Raw genomic sequence first — 19,192 nt, forward strand, 5'->3', positions numbered from 1 at the left:
CCTTCGCGATGCGCCCATCGCGGGGGTTCCTCTCGCTGGTAAGTCACGTGCCGCTGCAGCCCCCGAGGCCTCCCCGTTTCTTATCGTTTCTTGTTCCCTTATCCGTGTTCGCCGTTCCTGTAGGGGATGAGGGACGTGCGAGACTCCCCGCCGCCCGTTCCTGAGGACGCAAGGCAGCGGGCTGTCAACCGAGCGCACACCGAGGCACAGAAGAGGCGGAAGGACGCCAAGGTGGCGAAGCGCACGAAGAAGATCCTCGCGCATGAGGAACTAGAGAAGCACCGCCGGTAGCAAAGGAAAGACGGTCTCCCGTTGGAGGAGTCCCTATTGCCGTCGCTATCGACAGACGCTTCGGATGGAGATGACGAGGGCGAGATGGGGCGAGGTCCCCTGGACCATCTCCCTAACGTCGGGGAGACGGTGCCCGGGGCGTCGGCAAGCAGTCCGGCGCTCCTAGGGGGAGGAGGAAGAGCTGCCTCGGGGCCGGCAATCGCCCGCCCCAGGGCCGAGGCTGACACGCCCGAGGTGCGGGCGTTGGGAAAGCGCACCGTTAGCCCGGTGGGCTCGACGGCAGCGATGGAGCAGGTGGCGGCGGGGGCGACGCAACTGCCCCCGCAGAGGACCGAGGGGGCACCGGGGTCTGTCGAGGACCGGCCGGCATAGGCGGATACAGAGGCCGTGCCTCTACCTCTGCCTCCGCCATCGCCTTCGTAGAGGAGGGTCGCCGTGCCGAAGCGGCTGCAGCCCCGCTTGAGGTAAGCGTATTTTCGACAGAGTCGCAGCATTTTCCGTTCGTTCTTCGGTCTCATGCCGACCCCATAAGTATTTTGTCTTTAGCCAGAAGCGACCTACGGAGGTGCCCACCTTGGCACCATTTAAGGCGCTCAAGGTGAGCCCCGGCTCCACCACCCACTGGGTGGCGGAGGCGCAAGCCGCCATACAACGTGGCACGGTGTCGGCGAGGGCCGACCCGAAGGAGCCGGCCACCCAAGGAGGGGCTGCCGAGGCGACCCCGACACAGACAGGGGAGGGAGTGCCTCTGCCCCATGAGGCCGAGGCTCATGAGTCAGATGAGGCCAAGGCACCCTCAGTTGCCGAGGCCATCGAGGTCGAGGCCCCCCGGGCCTCCGAGGCCGAGGCGACGGAGGCCGGGGCGCCCAGAACCGCTGAGGCCGCAGCGGTGGGGGCCAGAGCCCTCAGGACCACCGAGGCCATGATGGCGGAGGCCAGAGCCCCTGAGGCCGCCGAGGCCGATGTGATTGCGGCGAAGCCATCGGCCCAGGAAGTGGAGATGAAGGCGGCGGAGGCCTCGGTGGCGCACCTGGTCCAAGGCCTTCCGCCGTTGCGGGAGAGCGCCCGGGAGGCGGAGGTCTATCCGATCTCCTCTGACGATACTTCCCGGGCACAGGAGGTGGTCGATGCTGAGGTGGCTGGCACCGTGGAATAGCCGGCTCCGACCCCGGGTGAGGGAAGCTCGGCCCTCGTGCGGGTATGACCCGAGCCCCGCGAGTGGGATCACCCGCGTGTTCTGTGGCAGAGCCGGGACGACCCTGAGGGGGAGCCTCTGTTCGCCCTTGAGGACATGGCCGAGGGCGGGCGCTAGGACACCTTTGAGCAATACTGCCAGCTGGCGGAACGGTCACTGCGGACGGCGCTGTCCGTGGTGGTCGACGATCTGCCTGGCGTCACCCAGGTTCACACCTTCTTTTCTCATGTGGTGTCGTCTTTTTCCGAGTTTTCTTGTAGTGAATGACCCCTGTTATGCTTACCTAGGAGCTCGAGACCTGGTCCCTTGGGAAGTCGGTCTTTCTCCGGCGGGAGAGGGACATCTAAGACCAGCTTCAGCGGTAGAAGGGCCTGCTTGCCGGTGCCAATGAGCTCCTATCGGCGCGGAGCGCGGAGGTGGAGGACCTCCGCCTTCGCTGTGCCGATGCGAAGGTCGAGGCGGCCACGGCCCAGGAGCAGGTCGCTCCTTTGGCGGCATGGGTCAAGGAGTTGGAGGAGGAGCTGACCCGCGTCGCGGGTGATCGGGATGCCTTCAGGTCCTGGGCTAAAGAAGCGACGGCCTCGGGCAAGGTCCTTGCTGGGCAGCTAGGGGCGGAGCAGAGTGCGCACCAGCTGACGAAAGGTGCCTTGGATGAGGCCCTTAAGGTGGCTGAGGCCTCCCGGACCGAGGCTGTGGTCTGGAGGGGAAAGGCCGAGGGTGAGTCCTATTCTCCTCGTTTTATTCGCTTTTCTTGTGTTCGCCCCCTAACTCCCTAGTGTGATGCAGAGCTGAGGAGAGAGGCTTCCAGGGCGGTCGAGGCTTCTCAGGTCGAGGCCCAGCGCCTGAAGGAGAAGGTCGAGGCTTCTCGGGTCAAGGCCCAGCGCTGGACGGAGAAGGCTGAGGCCTCTCGGGTCGAGGCCCGACGGTGGAAGGAGAAGGCCGAGGGTGAGTCCCATAGGCTTCTGCCCTTATTTGGCTTGTTTTCCTTTGCGCTCAACCCCATTCCATTTCTTTTGGCACAGAGCGGGGGAAGGAGGTCACTCGGGCAGCCGAGGCCTCTGTCGCCGTGCAAGCAGTGCTCGAGACCGAGATCGGGGAGCACGACGCGCTGAAAAGTGCCGCCCGTACTGCCTGATTGCGTTGAGTGGCCAAGTGCGCGAGCGGCTCTGAGGAGCGCTGCACACAGGAGTCAAGCGTGCGCTGGCCGTCATCGCCTCGCACTACATCGGCGTTGACCTCCAAGCCATCAGCGATGGCTACATCCTGCCCGACGATGACGAGGAGGCCGACGAGGCGGTCATGAAGCTGATGGAGGCGGCGGAGGGCCTGGCACGACGCTGGCCAAGCTGTTTGAAGAGGAGGTGGTCCCTCCCCCGCCGTCCGCCGATGTTGGAGGCCCTGAGCCTTGACCTGGGCCTAAAAGGCCATGTAAATAGAATAGGGATTAACTTTGTATCGTAACGCTTGTGGCCATCGAGGCCTTTTTTAAAGTACTCGTGCTTCTTAATCGTTTTTCTTGTATTTCCAAGCCTCTGCCCTCTGTTGTCTCTGATCAGATTTCTTTTGCAAAAAACCTCCTTGGAACCTAAGCCGCCCCTTGGGCGAAAGGTGGTGACGGAGTGCCATAGCCCGGAGGCGTAGGCCATCTCGCGACTCTACCAGCCTTCTGGCCCTGGAACAGACTTTTGGTCCTTGGGGTTTTCACAACCGATTCGTCAGATCATGCTAGAGAGTTTGGCGTAGGATTTTTTTTCGAAAAATGACTAAAAAATGGTGCGTGGGACTTAGGGGAGAGTCCCCCATCTAGCCCCTGAGGGAGGCTCGGTTCTGCAGAGGTAGAGCCGAGTCTCCCTTATGGTGTTATCGTATTGCCGAGACCCGCGATGGGCTCGGGGGGGTTTCTCGAAAAATTAGAACAACTAAAGAACGCTTCTTAATTGTATTTCGAGAAACAATGTATACAATGCTTGGAAATTTATGGGTAAAAGCGACGTAGCTGTTCTATGTTCCAAGCGTTGGTGAGGATTTTGCCCTTCTCGTTGGCTAGCTTATAGGTCCCAGGCTTCAGCACTTGGGCGACGATGTATGGTCCTTCCCACGGCGGGGTTAACTTGTGGCGGCCCTTGTTGCTCTGCCTCAGCCTCAACACCAGGTCGCCTACCTTTAGGTCTCGGCTTCGAATGCGCCGGGCCTGATAGTGCCATAGGGCTTGCTGGTACTTGGCCAAATATAGTAGCACAACATCTTAGGCTTCCTCCAGTTGGTCGAGGGCGTCCTCACGGGTGGTGCGGTTGCTTTGCTCGTTGTAGGCCTATAGCCTCGGGGAACCATATTCCCTGTAGCCTCGGGGAACCATATTCCAAGTCAGTGGGGAGGATAGCCTCGGCTCCATAGACCAGGAAGAAAGGTGTGAACCCCGTGGCTCGGCTTGGAGTGTTCCTTAGGCTCCAGATGACCGACGGGAGTTCGGCGAGCCATTTCTTGCCAAACTTCTTCAACCGGTTGTAAATTCTGGGCTTGAGGCCTTGTAGGATCATGCCATTGGCACGTTCTACTTGGCCGTTTGTCCTTGGGTGTCCTACGGCCGACTAGGCCACACGGATGTGGTGGTCATCGTAGAATGTCAGGAATTTTTGGCTGGTGAACTGCGTCCCGTTGTCGGTGATGATGGTGTTCGGGACCCCGAACCTATGGATGATGTGAGTGAAGAATAGCATCGCTTGCTCGGATTTGATTTGATTGATCGGACAAGCCTCGATCCATTTGGAGAACTTATCGATTGCTACCAGTAGATGGGTGTAGCCCCCGGGGGCCTTTTGCAGAGGCCCGACCATGTCGAGCCCCCACACAACAAACGGCCATGTAATGGGGATGGTTTGGAGGGCTTGGGCCGGGAGGTGCGTTTGCCTCACATAGTACTGGCATCCCTCGTAGGAGCGTACTAACTTGGTGGCGTCGGCAACCGCCGTCGGCTAGTAGAACCCTTGGCGAAAGGCATTTCCGACAAGCGTCCGAGGTGCCGCATGGTGCCCGCAGGCCCCCGCGTGCAAGTCCCAAAGTAGGGCTTGGCCTACCTCGGTGGTGATGCATCGTTGGAGGACACCAAATGGACTTCGCCTGTACAATTCACCATTGCAGAGGACGTAAGTTTTGGCTTGTCGTGCAAGCCATCAGGCTTTGGTCCTGTCACTAGGAAGCTCTCCCCGAGCGAGCCAATCAAGCAATGGGACTCGTCAGTCTATGTCCTGGTCGGTCTGGGGAGGCTCCGTGTCGACTTCCATGACCTCGGGCTCGGCCGCAGAGGGGGTGTCGAACCCTGCTGTGGGTTCGGTCGGTGGGCCCTCTTCCACTGCGGGGGCGTAGTCAATGGAAGGCTTGTGGAGGTCTCTGGCAAAGACGTTTGAGGGGACTAGAGTCCGTGCCGACGCCATCTTTGCCAGTTCGTCCGCGGCCTCGTTGTATTTCCGTGCGATGTGGTTGAGTTCAAGACCGTCGAACTTGTCTTCTAGGCGATGTACCAACTTGCAGTACACCTCCATTTTGGGGTCAAGGCAGTTTGACTCCTTCATGACTTGATCGACGACGAGCTGCGAGTCGCCCCGGATGTCGAGACGCCATACCCCGAGTTCGATGGCGATCTGCAAGCCGTTGACGAGGGCTTCATACTTGGCTGCGTTGTTGGAGGCGGTGAAGTGGAGCCGAACCATGTAGCGCATGTGTACTCCGAGGGGCGAGATGAAGAGCAGACCCGCGCCTACCCCGGTCTTCATTAGGGACCCGTCGAAGTACATGGTCCAACACTCCGTCTGAATTTGAGCAGGTGGTAGTTGGGTGTCGGTCCACTCAACCACAAAATCGGCCAAGACCTGAGACTTTATTGCTTTCCGAGGCGCAAAGGTTAGGGCTTCCCCCATGAGTTCGATGGCCCACTTGGCTATCCTACCCGAGGCCTCCCGGTTATGGATTATCTCTCCCAAGGGGAAAGACGACACCACGGTTACTGGGTGGGACTCGAAGTAGTGACACAGCTTGCGCCGAGCCAAGACTACAGCGTAGATCAGCTTCTAGATGTGGGGGTAGCGCGTTTTGGTCTCAGAGAGCACTTCGCTGATGAAGTAGACATGTCGTTGGATGGGTAAAGCGTGCCCCTCTTCCTGCCTCTCTACTACCACGGCCGCGCTGACCAGTTGGGTCATTGCGGCGATGTAGAGTAAGAGGGCCTTGTTCCTGGCCAGCGGTACCAGGACGGGAGGATTGGTGAGCAGTGCTTTGAGCTTAGCAAGGGCTTCTTCGGCCTCGGGGGTCCAAGAAAAGCGTTCGGATTTCCTCAAGAAGCGGTACAGAGGCAAGCCTTTTTCGCTAAGGCGTGAGATGAAGCGGCTCAGGGCCGCAAGGCATCCCATGACCCTCTGCACTCCCTTGAGGTCTCGGATCGGTCCCATGCTGGTCATGGCCGAGACCTTCTCTGGGTTGGCCTCGATGCCGCGTTCCGAGACTATGAATCCCAAGAGCATGCCTCGGGGGACCCCGAACACACATTTCTCAGGGTTGAGCTTGATGCCCTTCTCTCTAAGGCATTTGAAGGCTATCTCTAGGTCGTCGATGAGATCCCCGGCCCTTCTGGACTTGACCACAATGTCGTCCACATAGGCCTCGACAGTTCGCTCGATGTGCTCGCCAAAGACCTAGGTCATGCACCGCTGGTATGTGGCCCCTGCGTTTCTGAGGCCGAAAGGCATAGTCACATAGCAGTACATGCCGAACGGAGTGATAAAAGAAGTCATGAGCTGGTCGGACTCTTTCATCTTGATTTGATGGTAATCGGAATACGCATCAAGGAAAGACAGGGTCTCACATCCCGCAGTGGAGTCAACAATTTGATCGATTCGAGGTAATGGGAAGGGGACTTTCGGACAGGCTTTATTCAAACCGGTGTAGTCTACACACATCCTCCACTTCCCATTTTTCTTCTTGACTAACACAGGGTTAGCCAACCACTCTGGATGGGATACTTCCTTGATGAATCTGGCCGCTAAGAGTTTCTGTACCTCCTCACCGATGGTCCTGCGTTTTTCCTCGTCGAATCGGTGTAGGCGCTGCTTCACCGGTCTAGAGCTGGCCCGGATGTCCAAGGCGTGCTCGGTGACCTCCCTCGGTATGCCCGGCATGTCCGAGGGACTCCATGCGAACATATCAGCATTCGCACGGAGAAAGTCGACGAGCACGGCTTACTATTTGATGTCGAGGGTGGCGCTGATCCTCAGCGCCCAGTCGTTGGGGCAGGCGGGATCAACTGGGACGAGCTTGATGGCCTCCGTGGGCTCGAACGTCCCGGCGCGATGCTTGGAGTCAGGCGCCTCACCACCGAGCCGGTCGAGGTTGGCAATGAGGGTCTCAGCCTCCATGAGAGCCTCGGCGTACTCGATGCACTCGATGTTGTAGTCGTATGCATGCTCATATGTGGATTCAATTGTGATGACACTGTTGGGACCCGACATCTTGAGCTTGAGGTAGGTGTAGTTGGGGACTGCCATGACCTTGGCATAGCACGGCCGCCCTAGAATGGCGTGGTAGGTTCCCCTGAATCCGACCACCTCGAAGGTAAGGACCTCCTTGCGGTAGTTGGAGGGGGTGCCGAAGCAAACGGGAAGATCGATGTGCCCGAGGGGTCGCGTGCGTTTCCCCAGCACGATGCCATGGAAAGGCACGGCATCACCCCGGAGCCGCGACCGGTCGATCTCTAGGAGCTCCAGGGTGTTGGCATAGAGGATGCTGAGGCCACTGCCTCCGTCCATCAACACCTTGGTGAGTCGGGTGTTGCCGACGATCGGGTCGACAACGAGTGGGTACTGCCCGGGATTCGGGACATGGTTGGGGTGGTCATCTCGATCAAAGGTGATCGCCTCCTGAGACCAGTCGAGGTGTCGGGGAGTGGCCACCTTAACCAAGAAGACCTCTCGGCGTTCCCTCTTTTGTTGGCGCACCGTAAAGCACGCCGAGGGTCCATCAAAGATCATGAAGGTGTTGTGCACCTCGGGGAACCCGTCGTCCTTGTCATCGTCCTGGTCACCGGCGCCCCTCTTCTTGGCATCGTTGTTGGGGAGCCCGAGCTTGGTGTAGTAACGTCGGAGCATGGTGTAGTCCTTGAGGGCATGCCTTACCGGGCCTTGGTGGTAAGGGCAGGGCTTCTTCAGCATGTCGTCAAAGAGCCCGGGGCCCCTAGGGCCTCGAGGATTCTTGTGCTCTGCGGTCGTGACTAGATCGGCCTCGAGGATCTCTTGCTTCCCCTGGTGACCCTTTTGTTTTTCTTGGGGAGGTGGGGAGCCAAGGCCCCGGGGGCCTCGTCCCTCCGCTTCTCCTTGGAGTCGCTGTCGGGGAAGATGGCCCCCACGGCCTCTTCGCCCGAGGCGAAGCTGGTGGCGATGTCGAGGAGTGCGGCAGCCGAGCTTAGCACGTTCCGGCCTAACTCTCGGACCAAGTCTCGGCAGGTGGTGCCGGAGAGGAAAGCTTGGATGATTTCCGAGTCGCCGACGCTGGGCAGCTCGGTGCACTGTTTGGAGAAGCATCGGATGAAGTCTCGGAGGGACTCGTCTAGTTTCTAGCGACAACTCTTAAGGTCCTAGGAGTTTCTGGGGCGCACGTATGTGCCCTGGAAATTCCCGACGAAGACCCTGACCAAGTCGTGCCAGTCGTGGATCTGTGAGGGAGGAAGGTGTTCGAGCCAGGCTCACGTCGAGTCTGACAAGAGCAAGGGGAGGTTGCAGATGATGAGCAGGTCATCGTCCGTGCCGCCTAGCTGACAAGCCAGGCGGTAATCGGCCAGCCAAAGCTCGGGGTTGGTTTCGCCGCTATACTTCGTGAGGTTGGCCGATTGCCGAAACCGGGCCAGGAAATGAGCAGCGCGGATGGCCCTGCTAAAGACTCGAGGGCCAGGCGGTTCAGGAGAAGGACTGTGGTCCTCCTCACTGTCATAACGACCACCTCGGTGCAGATGGTAGCCCCGGGCGGGCCCCTCATTGTCGTGGCGTCATCGCCTGCTGACAACCTCGTGGTCACCCTACACCTCGTGTCGGTTGCCGAGGCGATCGAGCAGCAAGGGGACCCTGTGGGCTATCGGTGCCCGAGCGGGCTCAGGACAAACCGAGGCCTCCCTATCCTACCGAGGCGGTGCCATGGGAAGGTCCGAGGTGCCCCCATGCCGTCGGGAGGCGGAACTTTCGGCTTGCTGCACCGCGGCGGTCTTGAGGAGATCCCGGAGCTCGCCGTGGACCCATCGCCCCTCTGTGGTAGAGGGCTCAGGCATCATGTGGACTAGCATCACCGCAACCACGACGTTCTCGGGGTTGCTCACTCCCTTCATCGTCGTGGATGCGGTGGTGGACGTCGCGGGCCCTCCGTCAGGCTCCTCCACCATCGCCGCAACCTCACTGCTCCTGCTCGAGAGTGTCTCGAAGCTGCTACAGGAGGAGTCGGTCTTGTTCGACCTTGGCCTGGAGCTCATAGAGCTGTTCCAGGTCCGGGCGTTGAGGTTGTGCGAGGGTAAGGTTCCCGTTCCGCGCTACCGATGGGACAACGCGTGGAGGTGTGGCGGCGCCTACCCCCTGGCGAAGCGAGGAACGGTTGCCTACCCCCTCGTCCTCCTCACCCGCCCTTGGCATCCCGAGCCCGATGTGGAAACACTCGCGAGTGGGGTCGTGAGTGCCTTCACCGTCGGAGTCGGAGTGGCCGAAGCAGTAGTCACTCGCGGCCAAGAAGCGGCGCATGGCTTCAGGGTCGCGGAGTCCAGAGAAATCCGCTCCGGCCCATGCCTCGTCCTCCTCTGAGGAGTCAGCGTGGGTGTGGGTCGAAGCCGTGGGGTCAAAGTCGAGGGTGAAGCGCTGGCGGCGTCCTGAGGGATCCGTGTGAGCGAAAGCGTAGGCGTAAGTGTAGGAGGCGGCGGCATTTCTCAACCCGAAGGCTTATAGGGATGGTGCCATCGCCGGGCTCTGCTCCATCGGAGTTGGCTCCTCGGGGAGTGGTGGGGCAGAGCTTGATGATGAGGCGTCACCGCACGCCGCTGGCGTTTTTCCCTTGTCCAGGCTCAGGCTAGACAGGTCCCCAACCAGGGACCTTGTGCCAACAGCTGGGCGTGGGATACCGGCGTGGCATGGCGCGTCGCCTTGGGTTTGCGCAGTGTCAGGGTGGTCCCGTCCGCGTCGCGCTTGGTGGGCGTGATGGGGACGGCGGCCCTAGCGCCTCCTACGCCTAGGCTACCGGTGTGTGACGTCATCGTCGGTCGGTGGGGCTCAGGGTGTGAGGAGCACCATGTCGTACTCAGATCCTAGAGACATGAACTATAGGCTCCCGAACCAGATCATCGTGCCGAGACGTAGCGGTCGTACGGGGTCTACCATCCGAAACTTGTTGGGATGACGAAGTCGACACGCAGAGTCCCCTACCTGGCGCGCCAACTGTCGGTGTTTTTGGACCGGCGAGTCCTCAACCAACTAGTAAATTTGTACTGCGTGTTCCCAATCCCGGATGGTGATGCAAAGAGACATAAGGTTTATACTGGTTCGGGCAATGGGCGCCCTACGTCCAGTCTGAGAGTTCGATCTTGTATTCCTTGCACCGAAATGCTCGTAGTAGGGGGTTACAAGCAGGGCGAGAGAGGGAGCTAGTCCCAGGTCTCTGCGTGGAGCGGCGTGGATTGCTTGAGATGTTGATCTCAAGCAGCGAGGAAGCGTGCGCGTTATAGAGTGTCGAGTGTGTGTTCGTCTATCTCCTGAGAGCATGAGCCCGTCTCGTAGGCCTAATCGTAAGCGTCCGATCCCCCTGAGATGGCCCTGGTCCCTCCCTTTTATAGTTGAAGGGAGGACAAGGGTGATACATGCGCTATCTACACAGCGTCATGCGAACGGAGGCGGCATGTCCGAGCCCTGTAGCCTGTTCCTATGACGGCGTGGTCGACGGAGTGGTCCCGTCCTTGAAGTACTGGGGCGACACGCCGGTCACATCCGATCCTGTGCGTCATGGGAGCTCTAGTGTTATCTTGAAGCAGGGCTTGGCGGTCGACATGCCGGTCACTGTGTGTTGACTGCGTGAGAAGCCGAGACTCAGTTGGTGCCGAGGCCGAGCCATCGTGGGAGGCTCGGCAGATATGAATCCCGAGGTTGCCGAGACCCTAAAGTAGATTGCCGAGGCTTGGAGGGAGCAGTTGGCCTCGTACGCTGATTCCGAGGCTATGGTGACCCGAACTTGACTCCCCATGTCGCGTTGTTCCTAGGGCAGGGGTTAGGTGGCGCAGTGTAGTGCGGGCGCTGATCGTGGGCACAGTGCCGGAGCACAGTGGCCGGTAACCCCTACCCTGTCCTATCCTGGATGGTGTGGCATTGATGCGACCTCCCGTTTCGTCGGCCGTTCCGCAGTGTCGAGCAGCCGTCCGGCTGATATTGCGGGAGTAGTTGGCGCATTAATGGGATGTGACGCCTGGTCGGGGAGGCTGGTCGAGACAGAAGCGATGGGTTGTTGCCGAGCCGACCTCGAGCGATACGGAGAATCGACATCTCGTCCGAGGCTTTACGAGCGGGGCCTCGGGCGAGACGGAGAATCGGTTCCCCGTCGAGGCCTCTCGTGCGAGGCCTCGCGCGAGGCGGAGATTTGGCAGGCCGTCGAGGCCTCCCGCGCGAGGCCGAGAGCGAGGCGGAGAGCCGACGGGCTCGGACGAGGCCGGGGGTTAACCAATGGCTTACCTTCTGGCTTTGTTTTTTATGGGGTTTAAGTGGTTCTTTCGGTATACGCTCGGGGTACCCCGTTTTATGATACCCGACACAGTATAAATCCTTGTGTCCTCCGAGCACACCATCCGAGCTAGACGCCCAGATATAAATTTACTAGCCGCGGATCCGAAACACCGATAAAAGTTTAAGAGGTGTCACATCGGATGTCACTTAGGGTGTTGCATGGGGGGTTTTGATACTAATAAAAAATAAATTACAGAATCTGTCAGTAATACGCAAGACGAATTTATTAAGCCTAATTAATCATTCATTAGCACATGTTTACTGTAGCATCACATTGTCAAATTATGGACTAATTAGGCTTAATAAATTTATCTCGCAAATTAGTCTCAACCTGTGTATTTAGTTTCATAAATAGTCTATATTTAATACTCCATGCATGTGTCCAAATGTCCGATGAGACATCGACTAATGCCCTGTTCGCTTGGCTGATAAGTCATAGCTGATAGTATTATTGGCTAATTTGTTGTGAGAGAAAAATACTATTTATTGACTAAAAAAATATGATTTATAAACCAAACAAACGAGGCTACCAAACACTACACTAGCTTAGCTACCTACCGTTACTGCCACGAGGACCTGTCATTAGTATACTACAGTACGTACTACGTCATGCGTGAGCTTGATGCATCGTGCATTTCCTTGCCATGCCATGCCATGCATGGACACGTACGTACGGCTCCACCTAGCCACTGTATGTGACCATACATGGATCGAGTACATAGTACGGGAGTACAACGCAGGGACCCCCCCTGTATTTTAGTACGCACATCTATCACATGCAGATTATACGTATCCCTGTCTGTGTGTGACACGCGTGCCGTCACGTACAATCACAGTATAGCAGCAGCTGCATGCCTTGGTACAACATCCGATGCAACTAGTACTAGGTTGACGGTGACCTGCGTCCTTTTATTTTCCCCCAGCGCGCGGCACACCGGCCCCGGCCCAGCTACTAGCCTACTGCCCCTTCTAGTCCTATCGTAGCAGTACTTGGGCAACTCTGGGGTCTGGGCGTGTTTGCCGTCTCAAAGAAGCCACAGTTTATGCAATTCTAAAAAAAAACGTCTCCGACTCCTTTGCTTTTACTGGAAAAACAGTTTCTCCAGAAAAATATTTGGCATGGCTTCATTGAAGGAGCCAGAGCCGGAGCTGGAGATGAGTCCTGCCAAACAAGCTCTCAGTACTCACTCTAGATCTAGCCCCATCGTCGCCGGATCTGGCCCCGCCATCACCGGAGAAGGGCAGCTAGATCCAGATGCGCCATCGTCGGGGTTGCTAGATCCGCCACTGGGGTAGGGGCCGCCGCACCTTCGCCGGATCCGGCCACCACGGGCGCAGTTCTAGCCACCAACAGCGGATCCGGCCACCACGGTCGTCGGAGGAGGAGATGGGGGAGGAGCGTGCATCGGCAGTTGCTCGGAGGTGCGCCGCCACGGCCTTCTTGGTTGGGGGCGCGCGCCGGCACCAGTGGAGAAGCTAGGGGGGAGAGCGCCTGCCACTGCTCGGAGGTGCGCCACCACGACCTTCTTGGTTGGGGGCGCGCGCCAGCGCCGTGGCCTGCTTGGTTGGGGGAGGGGCGCCGCCACCGCTGCATGCTCGGGTGGAGGGGCACCGCCGAGAGGTGAGGGAAGGGAGGGGAGCCGCAGGGAGGTGAGATGAGGGGAGGGGAGGGTGCCGCTTGTAACACTCCAGGTGTTTGTCACTAGTTAAGTAGTGGGTTTGGACTGAAACAAGTTATGTCAAATGATAATCATGGGCTCTAGTTCACAATCTTGGAAGAATTTCATAAAGTTTGGAATTTAAAAAGTTACATGGAATGACAAGTGTCTCCTTGCTTGAATTGCGTTGTCAAGTGAATGGAGATATGTGAGTTCAACGAAACCTTACAACCTTGCTCAAACAACTCTAGTTAAACTCATGAACAAAAGTTACGAAGGGTTCATATTGAGCAAGTGTCAAGATTATGTTTCAATGGATCAAAAAGGACAATTTAAGCTTTATCATGCTGCTGCTTTGACTAAGATGAAACAATGATTTCGGAACCAGATATGAAGTTTGACCTTAAATGAAAATTGTAGTTTAGTTTGTGTGCTACAAACTTTGTTCTTGGACCAAGCCTTGACTCAACTTATAAGTGTCTCAAACAGTGTCCTCAAGTTTGGATACAATGTTGTGTTGGTCTCTCCAGAATCTTTCTAAGTCCCTGATCGATAGCAGTGAGTTGACATGTTTACAACATTTTATCTTCCAAATTCATATGGCAGCTCAATTGGATTCCCTAATATGAATTGAAGTAACCTTTGTGAAGGAAACGACAAAACGAGTCTCATCACTTTTGGAGCACGTTTGGACTATCAAAATCAGTTTCCAAAGCTGCTAGTTTCACTAAACTTTGTGGACTCGACCTGAATTTCTGAATCGTGATTTCAGTTTCAAGTATCGATCTTTGGAGCCTCACACCTCTTCAACCATGCAGAATATGGCCTTGAGCTCTTAACCAAAGTTGTTCCTCTCTTGTAGCTCTACCAAATTTACCACAGTGCCTTGAGCTAATATTGCTTCGATTAAGAGATAGAAAGGAGAGAAGTTGGAGGATTCAGTCGGACAATGAAGCTGAAATTGCCATTAGGGGCGGACGTGGCCGACCGGCCGCAGCGCGTCGCTACCGCGTGCCTCGCGCGCTCGCCTGCATGCTCGCCACCTCGCCAATGCTCGCGTCGTGTGGAGACGGGAAATGCCTGAGCGCTCGCCTCTCATTCATCCTACTCGCTCTCAGGCTCTCTATCTCTCGCGCGTTGTCTTCAGCTCGCCATTGCCGGTGATCGAAGCTCCACCGCTGCTGCCTGTGGCTCCCTCCTTCCTCCTCCACGCCAACTGGCCCCTTCCTTATTCCCGACGCCTCGCCACTCACGCCGTGCCCCTTTGCTGGCCGTATCCGTCGCCACGGTCACCACCACCGGAGCCGCTGCCACTGCAGACCGCCGCCTCCATGGCCGGCAGCCTGTAGGCTGTCGCCGACCGGGCTACGCCCCTCGTTTGGTGCGCCTGGCAGCGAGGAAGCTGCACCACCACTTCTCCTCCACCGCCGTTGACCACCCCGTAGGAACCGACCGCTCCGAGCCGTCCTCTACCCATGCTCTGCTCGTTGAGGAAGAAGAAAGAGAAGAAAATGAATTAGAAACTCTTATTAGGGTTCCTGATACTTAATGACCAGAGAGAAGGTTTTTCAGATCTAGGCTTGGTTGGTTAGTAAAAAGTGCAGGGTTCATGATGCAAATGCATTTTTCCTTTATTTGTTAATCCTTTTTCTTTTATGCATAATGTGGCTAAAACTTTGAAAATACATAGTAAATTGTAGAAAAAAATATAAAATAGCAAATGAAGATGTTTTGAAATCCTTGTGAGTAGATCTATGCAGAAGCATAATATGGCATGTGTTAGTGCAAAGTTTTTGCTATAGATGTACATCTATGCTTTTTAGGGTTAAATTCATATCTGTAGTTGTAGTGCTTCTTTTGATGTAAAATTTTAATGGTATATTACTCAGGTGATGATCGATCTGTGATAAAAATTTCAGCTTCATTGGTGCATGTATGTCTGAGTTATTGATTGAACCTTGCTAGTGCTTGGTTAATAGTTTATAAATAATATACGTGTGTAAAAATGTAAAATATGGTTCCACTATCTTTGCATGATTTTGTTGTGACCTGAGAATACTTAATATGACCATGCTTTTATAGAAAATGTGGATCCTTATATTTAACTTGCTCTCACATGTTTAATTGCAATTAAAACTTGTTTTCCTTGTAGTAATTAAATTATAAAACTTGAGCTTGTAAACTTTATACAGTAGTCATGTTTTAATAACATCTCTGTCGGTGTTTCGTACAAGCACCGGCAAGTAAATTTATAGTAATGCGCGTTAGGCTCGGATGGTGCGCTAAAGGACACAGGATTTATACTGGTTCGGGCGGAACGTCCCTACGTCCAGTTTGTTGCTGCTTGTGTTATTAGCACCGTGAACGGTCTGTAGTAAGGGATACAAACTGCCGAGAGAGGGACTGGTCCCAAGTCTCTGATCGAATGATTGAAAGGTGGTCGAGAGCTTCGTGGCTGCTCGTGTGTATGAGTGCGTTCTATTGTTCGGTCCTATTTTTTCCCGTTGGTTTGATGGAGGGTGCGCATCCCCTTTTATAGATGAAGGGGATGGCTTTACAAAGGTGAGGACTTCAGGATGCGCATTCTACTTAGTCTTGTGGCTTACGTCTATCCGATCAGGTCCTCCATTCTGATGAGTGCGAAGGAAGATAAATGCTTACAATATTGTTGATGTCTCTGTAGGATGTCAGGTTAGTCACAGAACGCTGCCCTGCGTAGGGTATGGGCAGTAGTACGGTGGTTTTGACTTATGAGCCTCTCCCAGCCTCGCTCCGTGCGCCTTCTGGTTCCCATGATTCCTTGTTGGGAGAGTTCGGGGTCGGGGTCCGGTGTGGCACCGTGGCCAAGGCCTTCCGACTGGGGGGACCTAAGGGGTCGGGAAGCGGACGCCGCTCCCTCGGGTCCACAGCGTGGTGACGGAATACCCGTCATCCGTGGAGATAGCAAATCCGTCCTTGGAGCGTAGTGGTTGTCGTATATCTTCATTGGGTTCCGTGTCCCAGAGCTGAAGGCGGCGCCTACAACTCTATAGGGTGAGGTGCACGCACCTGTAATACCTTTTGGGCTCTGCGGCGCCCGGAAGGGTCTAAAGCATCAGTCCTGTCGTTCCCTGGTAGTCCTTTTCCTGCCAGGGCGCAGGGTATGGTCGTTCGAGCCATGGTTGACCCGAACGTCTTGTCTCGTCTTGTACCCATCATTATGAGGGATAGATATCGATCAGGGCGAAGCTCATTCTGGGCCGTCGGGTGAGGCTGACCCCGCCCCTCCGGGGTCGGGCGAGGCGGAATTCGTCCCTCAGCCCTTGGGCGAGATCGAGCCCGCCCTCAAGGCGTCGGGCGAGGCGGAGTTTTATCCCTCGGCCCTCGGGCGAGACCGAGCCCGCCCTATAGGCGTCGGGCGAGACGGAGATTAGCCTTGAGCTTTTGGGGCGAGGCAGGGTTATCCTACAAAGGCGTCGGGTGAGGCTGACCCCGCCCCTCCGGGGTCGGGCGAGGCGGAATTCATCCCTCAGCCCTCGGGCGAGACCGAGCCCGCCCTCAAGGCGTCGGGCGAGGCGGAGTTTTATCCCTCGACCCTCGGGCAAGACCGAGCCCGTCCTGAAGGTGTCGGGCGAGGCGGAACCAAACTCCTGTCACTCGAGCGAGGGATGACATGGAGCCCTTATGCATCTAGAAGTTTTTCACGTTCGGTGGTCATCGGTTCCACCTTCTGGGGTACCCTGGTATTAGGTCCCCGACAGTAGCCCCCGAGACTCCAGGTGATTCGGGTAGAACCGCCTGGAGGGTGTTTTTGATTTCGTTGAAGCTAATTTGCCGGAGGGTGCGCGCGAGCGCACCCGATGGGTGTAGCCCCCGAGCCCCCGGGTGACTCGAGTAGAGTCGCCCGGGGGGTTGTACCGGCCCCTTCGCGGGTAAGGCCGAAGGACTTAGTTTTTCATCGACTGGGTGTTTTTCCGAGTGGGTCGTGTCGTCCCGTTCGCTGGGGATTGAATCGGAGCTATCATAACTGGTGCTTCTGCCCTTGATGGCGGATCGTTCGTGGTTTCCTTTTTAGCTGGGCCGGTCGGCGAGTGTCTGGGCCCTAGGTGGTCCAAAGAGAAAAGAAACAGGCCTTTGTGGCTGGCGCTTCCCCGGTGGGTAGAGAGTCCGAATTCACTTGGGGAAGGCGAACCGTCCGCTGAGATTTTCGGGGTGAGAGGATAGGGACTGCGGGCGCGTGTCCCACGATGTGACGCGGTGGCGCGCGTGGCAGGCCCGGAGATCGAGGCGGACGGTTGCCCTTCTCGCATCCGTCGCCCCCTATAAAACCACGGGGTTCGCCCCCAGGATCCCGTATTTCGCTCCCCTTCCTTTACGTTCTGAAACATCCGCCGCCAATCTTTCCAGCCTCTTGCGCCCGCATCGCTTCCGTCGACCGGCCTGTGTTCGTGCTCCAGCCGCCGTTAAGCTCGCGCCTGCCCTTCCCCCCTACTGCTTCAATGGAGTTGTGGGGCAGATCAAGCATCACCTCCCGGCGTCTGGAGGGCCTCGTCCGCCGTGGCCTTCTCCGCCCGCTGTCCACCGTCCAGGAGTGGTTGCTTCCTGGCGACGAGGGTGAGCCGGTACCGCCTGAAGGGTATGTCGTCTCTTTTGCCCTCTTCCATGAGCGGGGATTCGGGGTACCCGCGCATAGATTCCTTCGGGGGCTATTAGATTACTATGAGGTAGAGCTGCAGCATCTCACTCCCAATGGGGTTCAGCATATGGCGGCGTTTGTTGCCCTGTGCGAGGGTTTCCTGGGGATCGATCCCCATTTTGATCTGTGGCGGTATTTCTTTGGCATTAGTCTGTCGAAGAGGAAGATTGGGGGGAAAGAAGTGAATGCGCCGATGGGGTGTGCCAGCATTCACCTGCGCCATACCCGGTCATAGGGTTACCCGTACATGCGTCTGGCTACATCCAACAAGGGATGGCATTCGCAGTGGTTTTATGTTAAGGATGATGCGAGTGCCATCCTACCGAAGTACACCGGACGTCTTATTGTGGATGTTCCGGAGTCGTGGGGCTGGGGCGTCCCGACTAAAGACAAGAAACATATCTCCGACCTTCTCTCCGCCCTCCATGCCCTGAAGGGTCGGGGTGTAAAGGGGTCGGGAATTATCGGCGCCTACCACGCGAGGAGGGTGGCACCACTGATGGCGCGTGTGCTTCCCCTGCATCGGATGATGCCCGGGATATCGTTCGAGGGGACGGTGCTCGTTGACGAGGCGCTCCCTTATTCGGAAGTGGCGCAGCATATCAAGGAGGCGACGGAGCCGACGAAGGATTCCGCCGGCAGGACCCTCGACATCGTGTATCCGGTGCCCGGGCATCCTCCAATGCGGCCGGAGCCTGGGTTCTTTGAATTCGTAAGCCCTCTTCTCCCGCATTCTTTTCTTTCTCCTGAATCTCCCTCTTTTAACACTTGCTTCTGTAATGTTGGGGCTAGCCGAGGGGGCTAGTCTTCAAGGATAGCCCAACCCCGCTGCCGAAGGACAAGGTTGTGGCGGCGGCGAATCGGCTTGCGGCCGAGCGGGACAAGAAGGCAAAGGAGGAGATGAAGAAGGCGAAACGACTGAAGCAGGAGGCACGGGATCGGGGAGAGGACGTGAGTAGTGAGGATGACGATGATGGTGATGACGACGACGAGGTAGCCATCGACGTGGATTGGGGCGTCCTGGAGGACGAGGACACGCTGACGAGTGGCCACCCATCTGTGCAGGGGCCCTTCCCTTTCCACGCGGAGGGAAGTGGATCGATGAGGTCAGTGGAGGCCGGCGAGTCCGCTGCTTCGCATGGCGTGCCGGCCGAGGACCGGTGGATGGGAGAGGGCGGTCCTGTCGCCGCCATCCCCGAGGCGACGATGGAGGGGAGCAGCTCCGGTGCTGCACCCCGTGAGACGATGGAGGGGGACGGCTCCGGTGCCGCGCCCGACGAGACGATGGAGAGGAGCGACTCCGGTGCCGCGCCCGACGAGATGAACCCCCCTGCCCCGGAGCAGGGGGCAGGCATGAAACGGTCCCGCCCAGATGAGTCAGGGCAGGGGTCTGGGGATCCATCCCCGAAACGCTTCCGCCGGCCGAGGATGTCAACGTAAGCTGTTGATTCCTCTGTTTTCATCCTTTTTCCATTTTTATTTTGACTTAATGGTTATTATATTTGCACAGGTTCTTGCGGACGGGTCACCCCCTGGGGCTGGCGCCCAAGAAGAGTCTCGCCCTTCAAGTGGGACAGACGGCGTTGCCTGG

At 57.1% G+C, this 19,192-nt stretch overlaps 2 protein-coding genes across 2 annotated transcripts; one reads left to right on the forward strand and one right to left on the reverse strand.

The window, feature by feature from the left end:
* Positions 1-375: 375 nt before the first annotated feature.
* Positions 376-1,447, forward strand: LOC136477500 (uncharacterized). The gene is made up of 2 exons (XM_066475681.1): positions 376-638; positions 838-1,447. Exons 1-2 carry the CDS (start codon positions 376-378, stop codon positions 1,445-1,447), a joined length of 873 nt encoding a protein of 290 aa, XP_066331778.1.
* A 5,270-nt stretch (positions 1,448-6,717) lies between these two features.
* On the reverse strand, positions 6,718-7,020 carry LOC136477524 (uncharacterized). The gene has a single exon (XM_066475718.1). It carries the CDS (start codon positions 7,018-7,020, stop codon positions 6,718-6,720), a length of 303 nt encoding a protein of 100 aa, XP_066331815.1.
* Between the last annotated feature and the right edge of the window lie 12,172 nt (positions 7,021-19,192).

Source organism: Miscanthus floridulus, chromosome 8 (genome assembly GCF_019320115.1).
Source record: "Miscanthus floridulus cultivar M001 chromosome 8, ASM1932011v1, whole genome shotgun sequence".
Classification (NCBI taxonomy): domain Eukaryota; kingdom Viridiplantae; phylum Streptophyta; class Magnoliopsida; order Poales; family Poaceae; genus Miscanthus; species Miscanthus floridulus.

Coding starts and splice junctions, on each gene's coding strand:
- LOC136477500 (XM_066475681.1), top strand. CDS start 376: ATGGGGCGAGGTCCCCTGGACCATCTCCCTAACGTCGGGGAGACGGTG. Junction 639..837: donor AGGACCGAGGGGGCACCGGG/GTCTGTCGAGGA, acceptor TTTTGTCTTTAG/CCAGAAGCGACCTACGGAGG.
- LOC136477524 (XM_066475718.1), bottom strand. CDS start 7,020: ATGGCAGTCCCCAACTACACCTACCTCAAGCTCAAGATGTCGGGTCCC.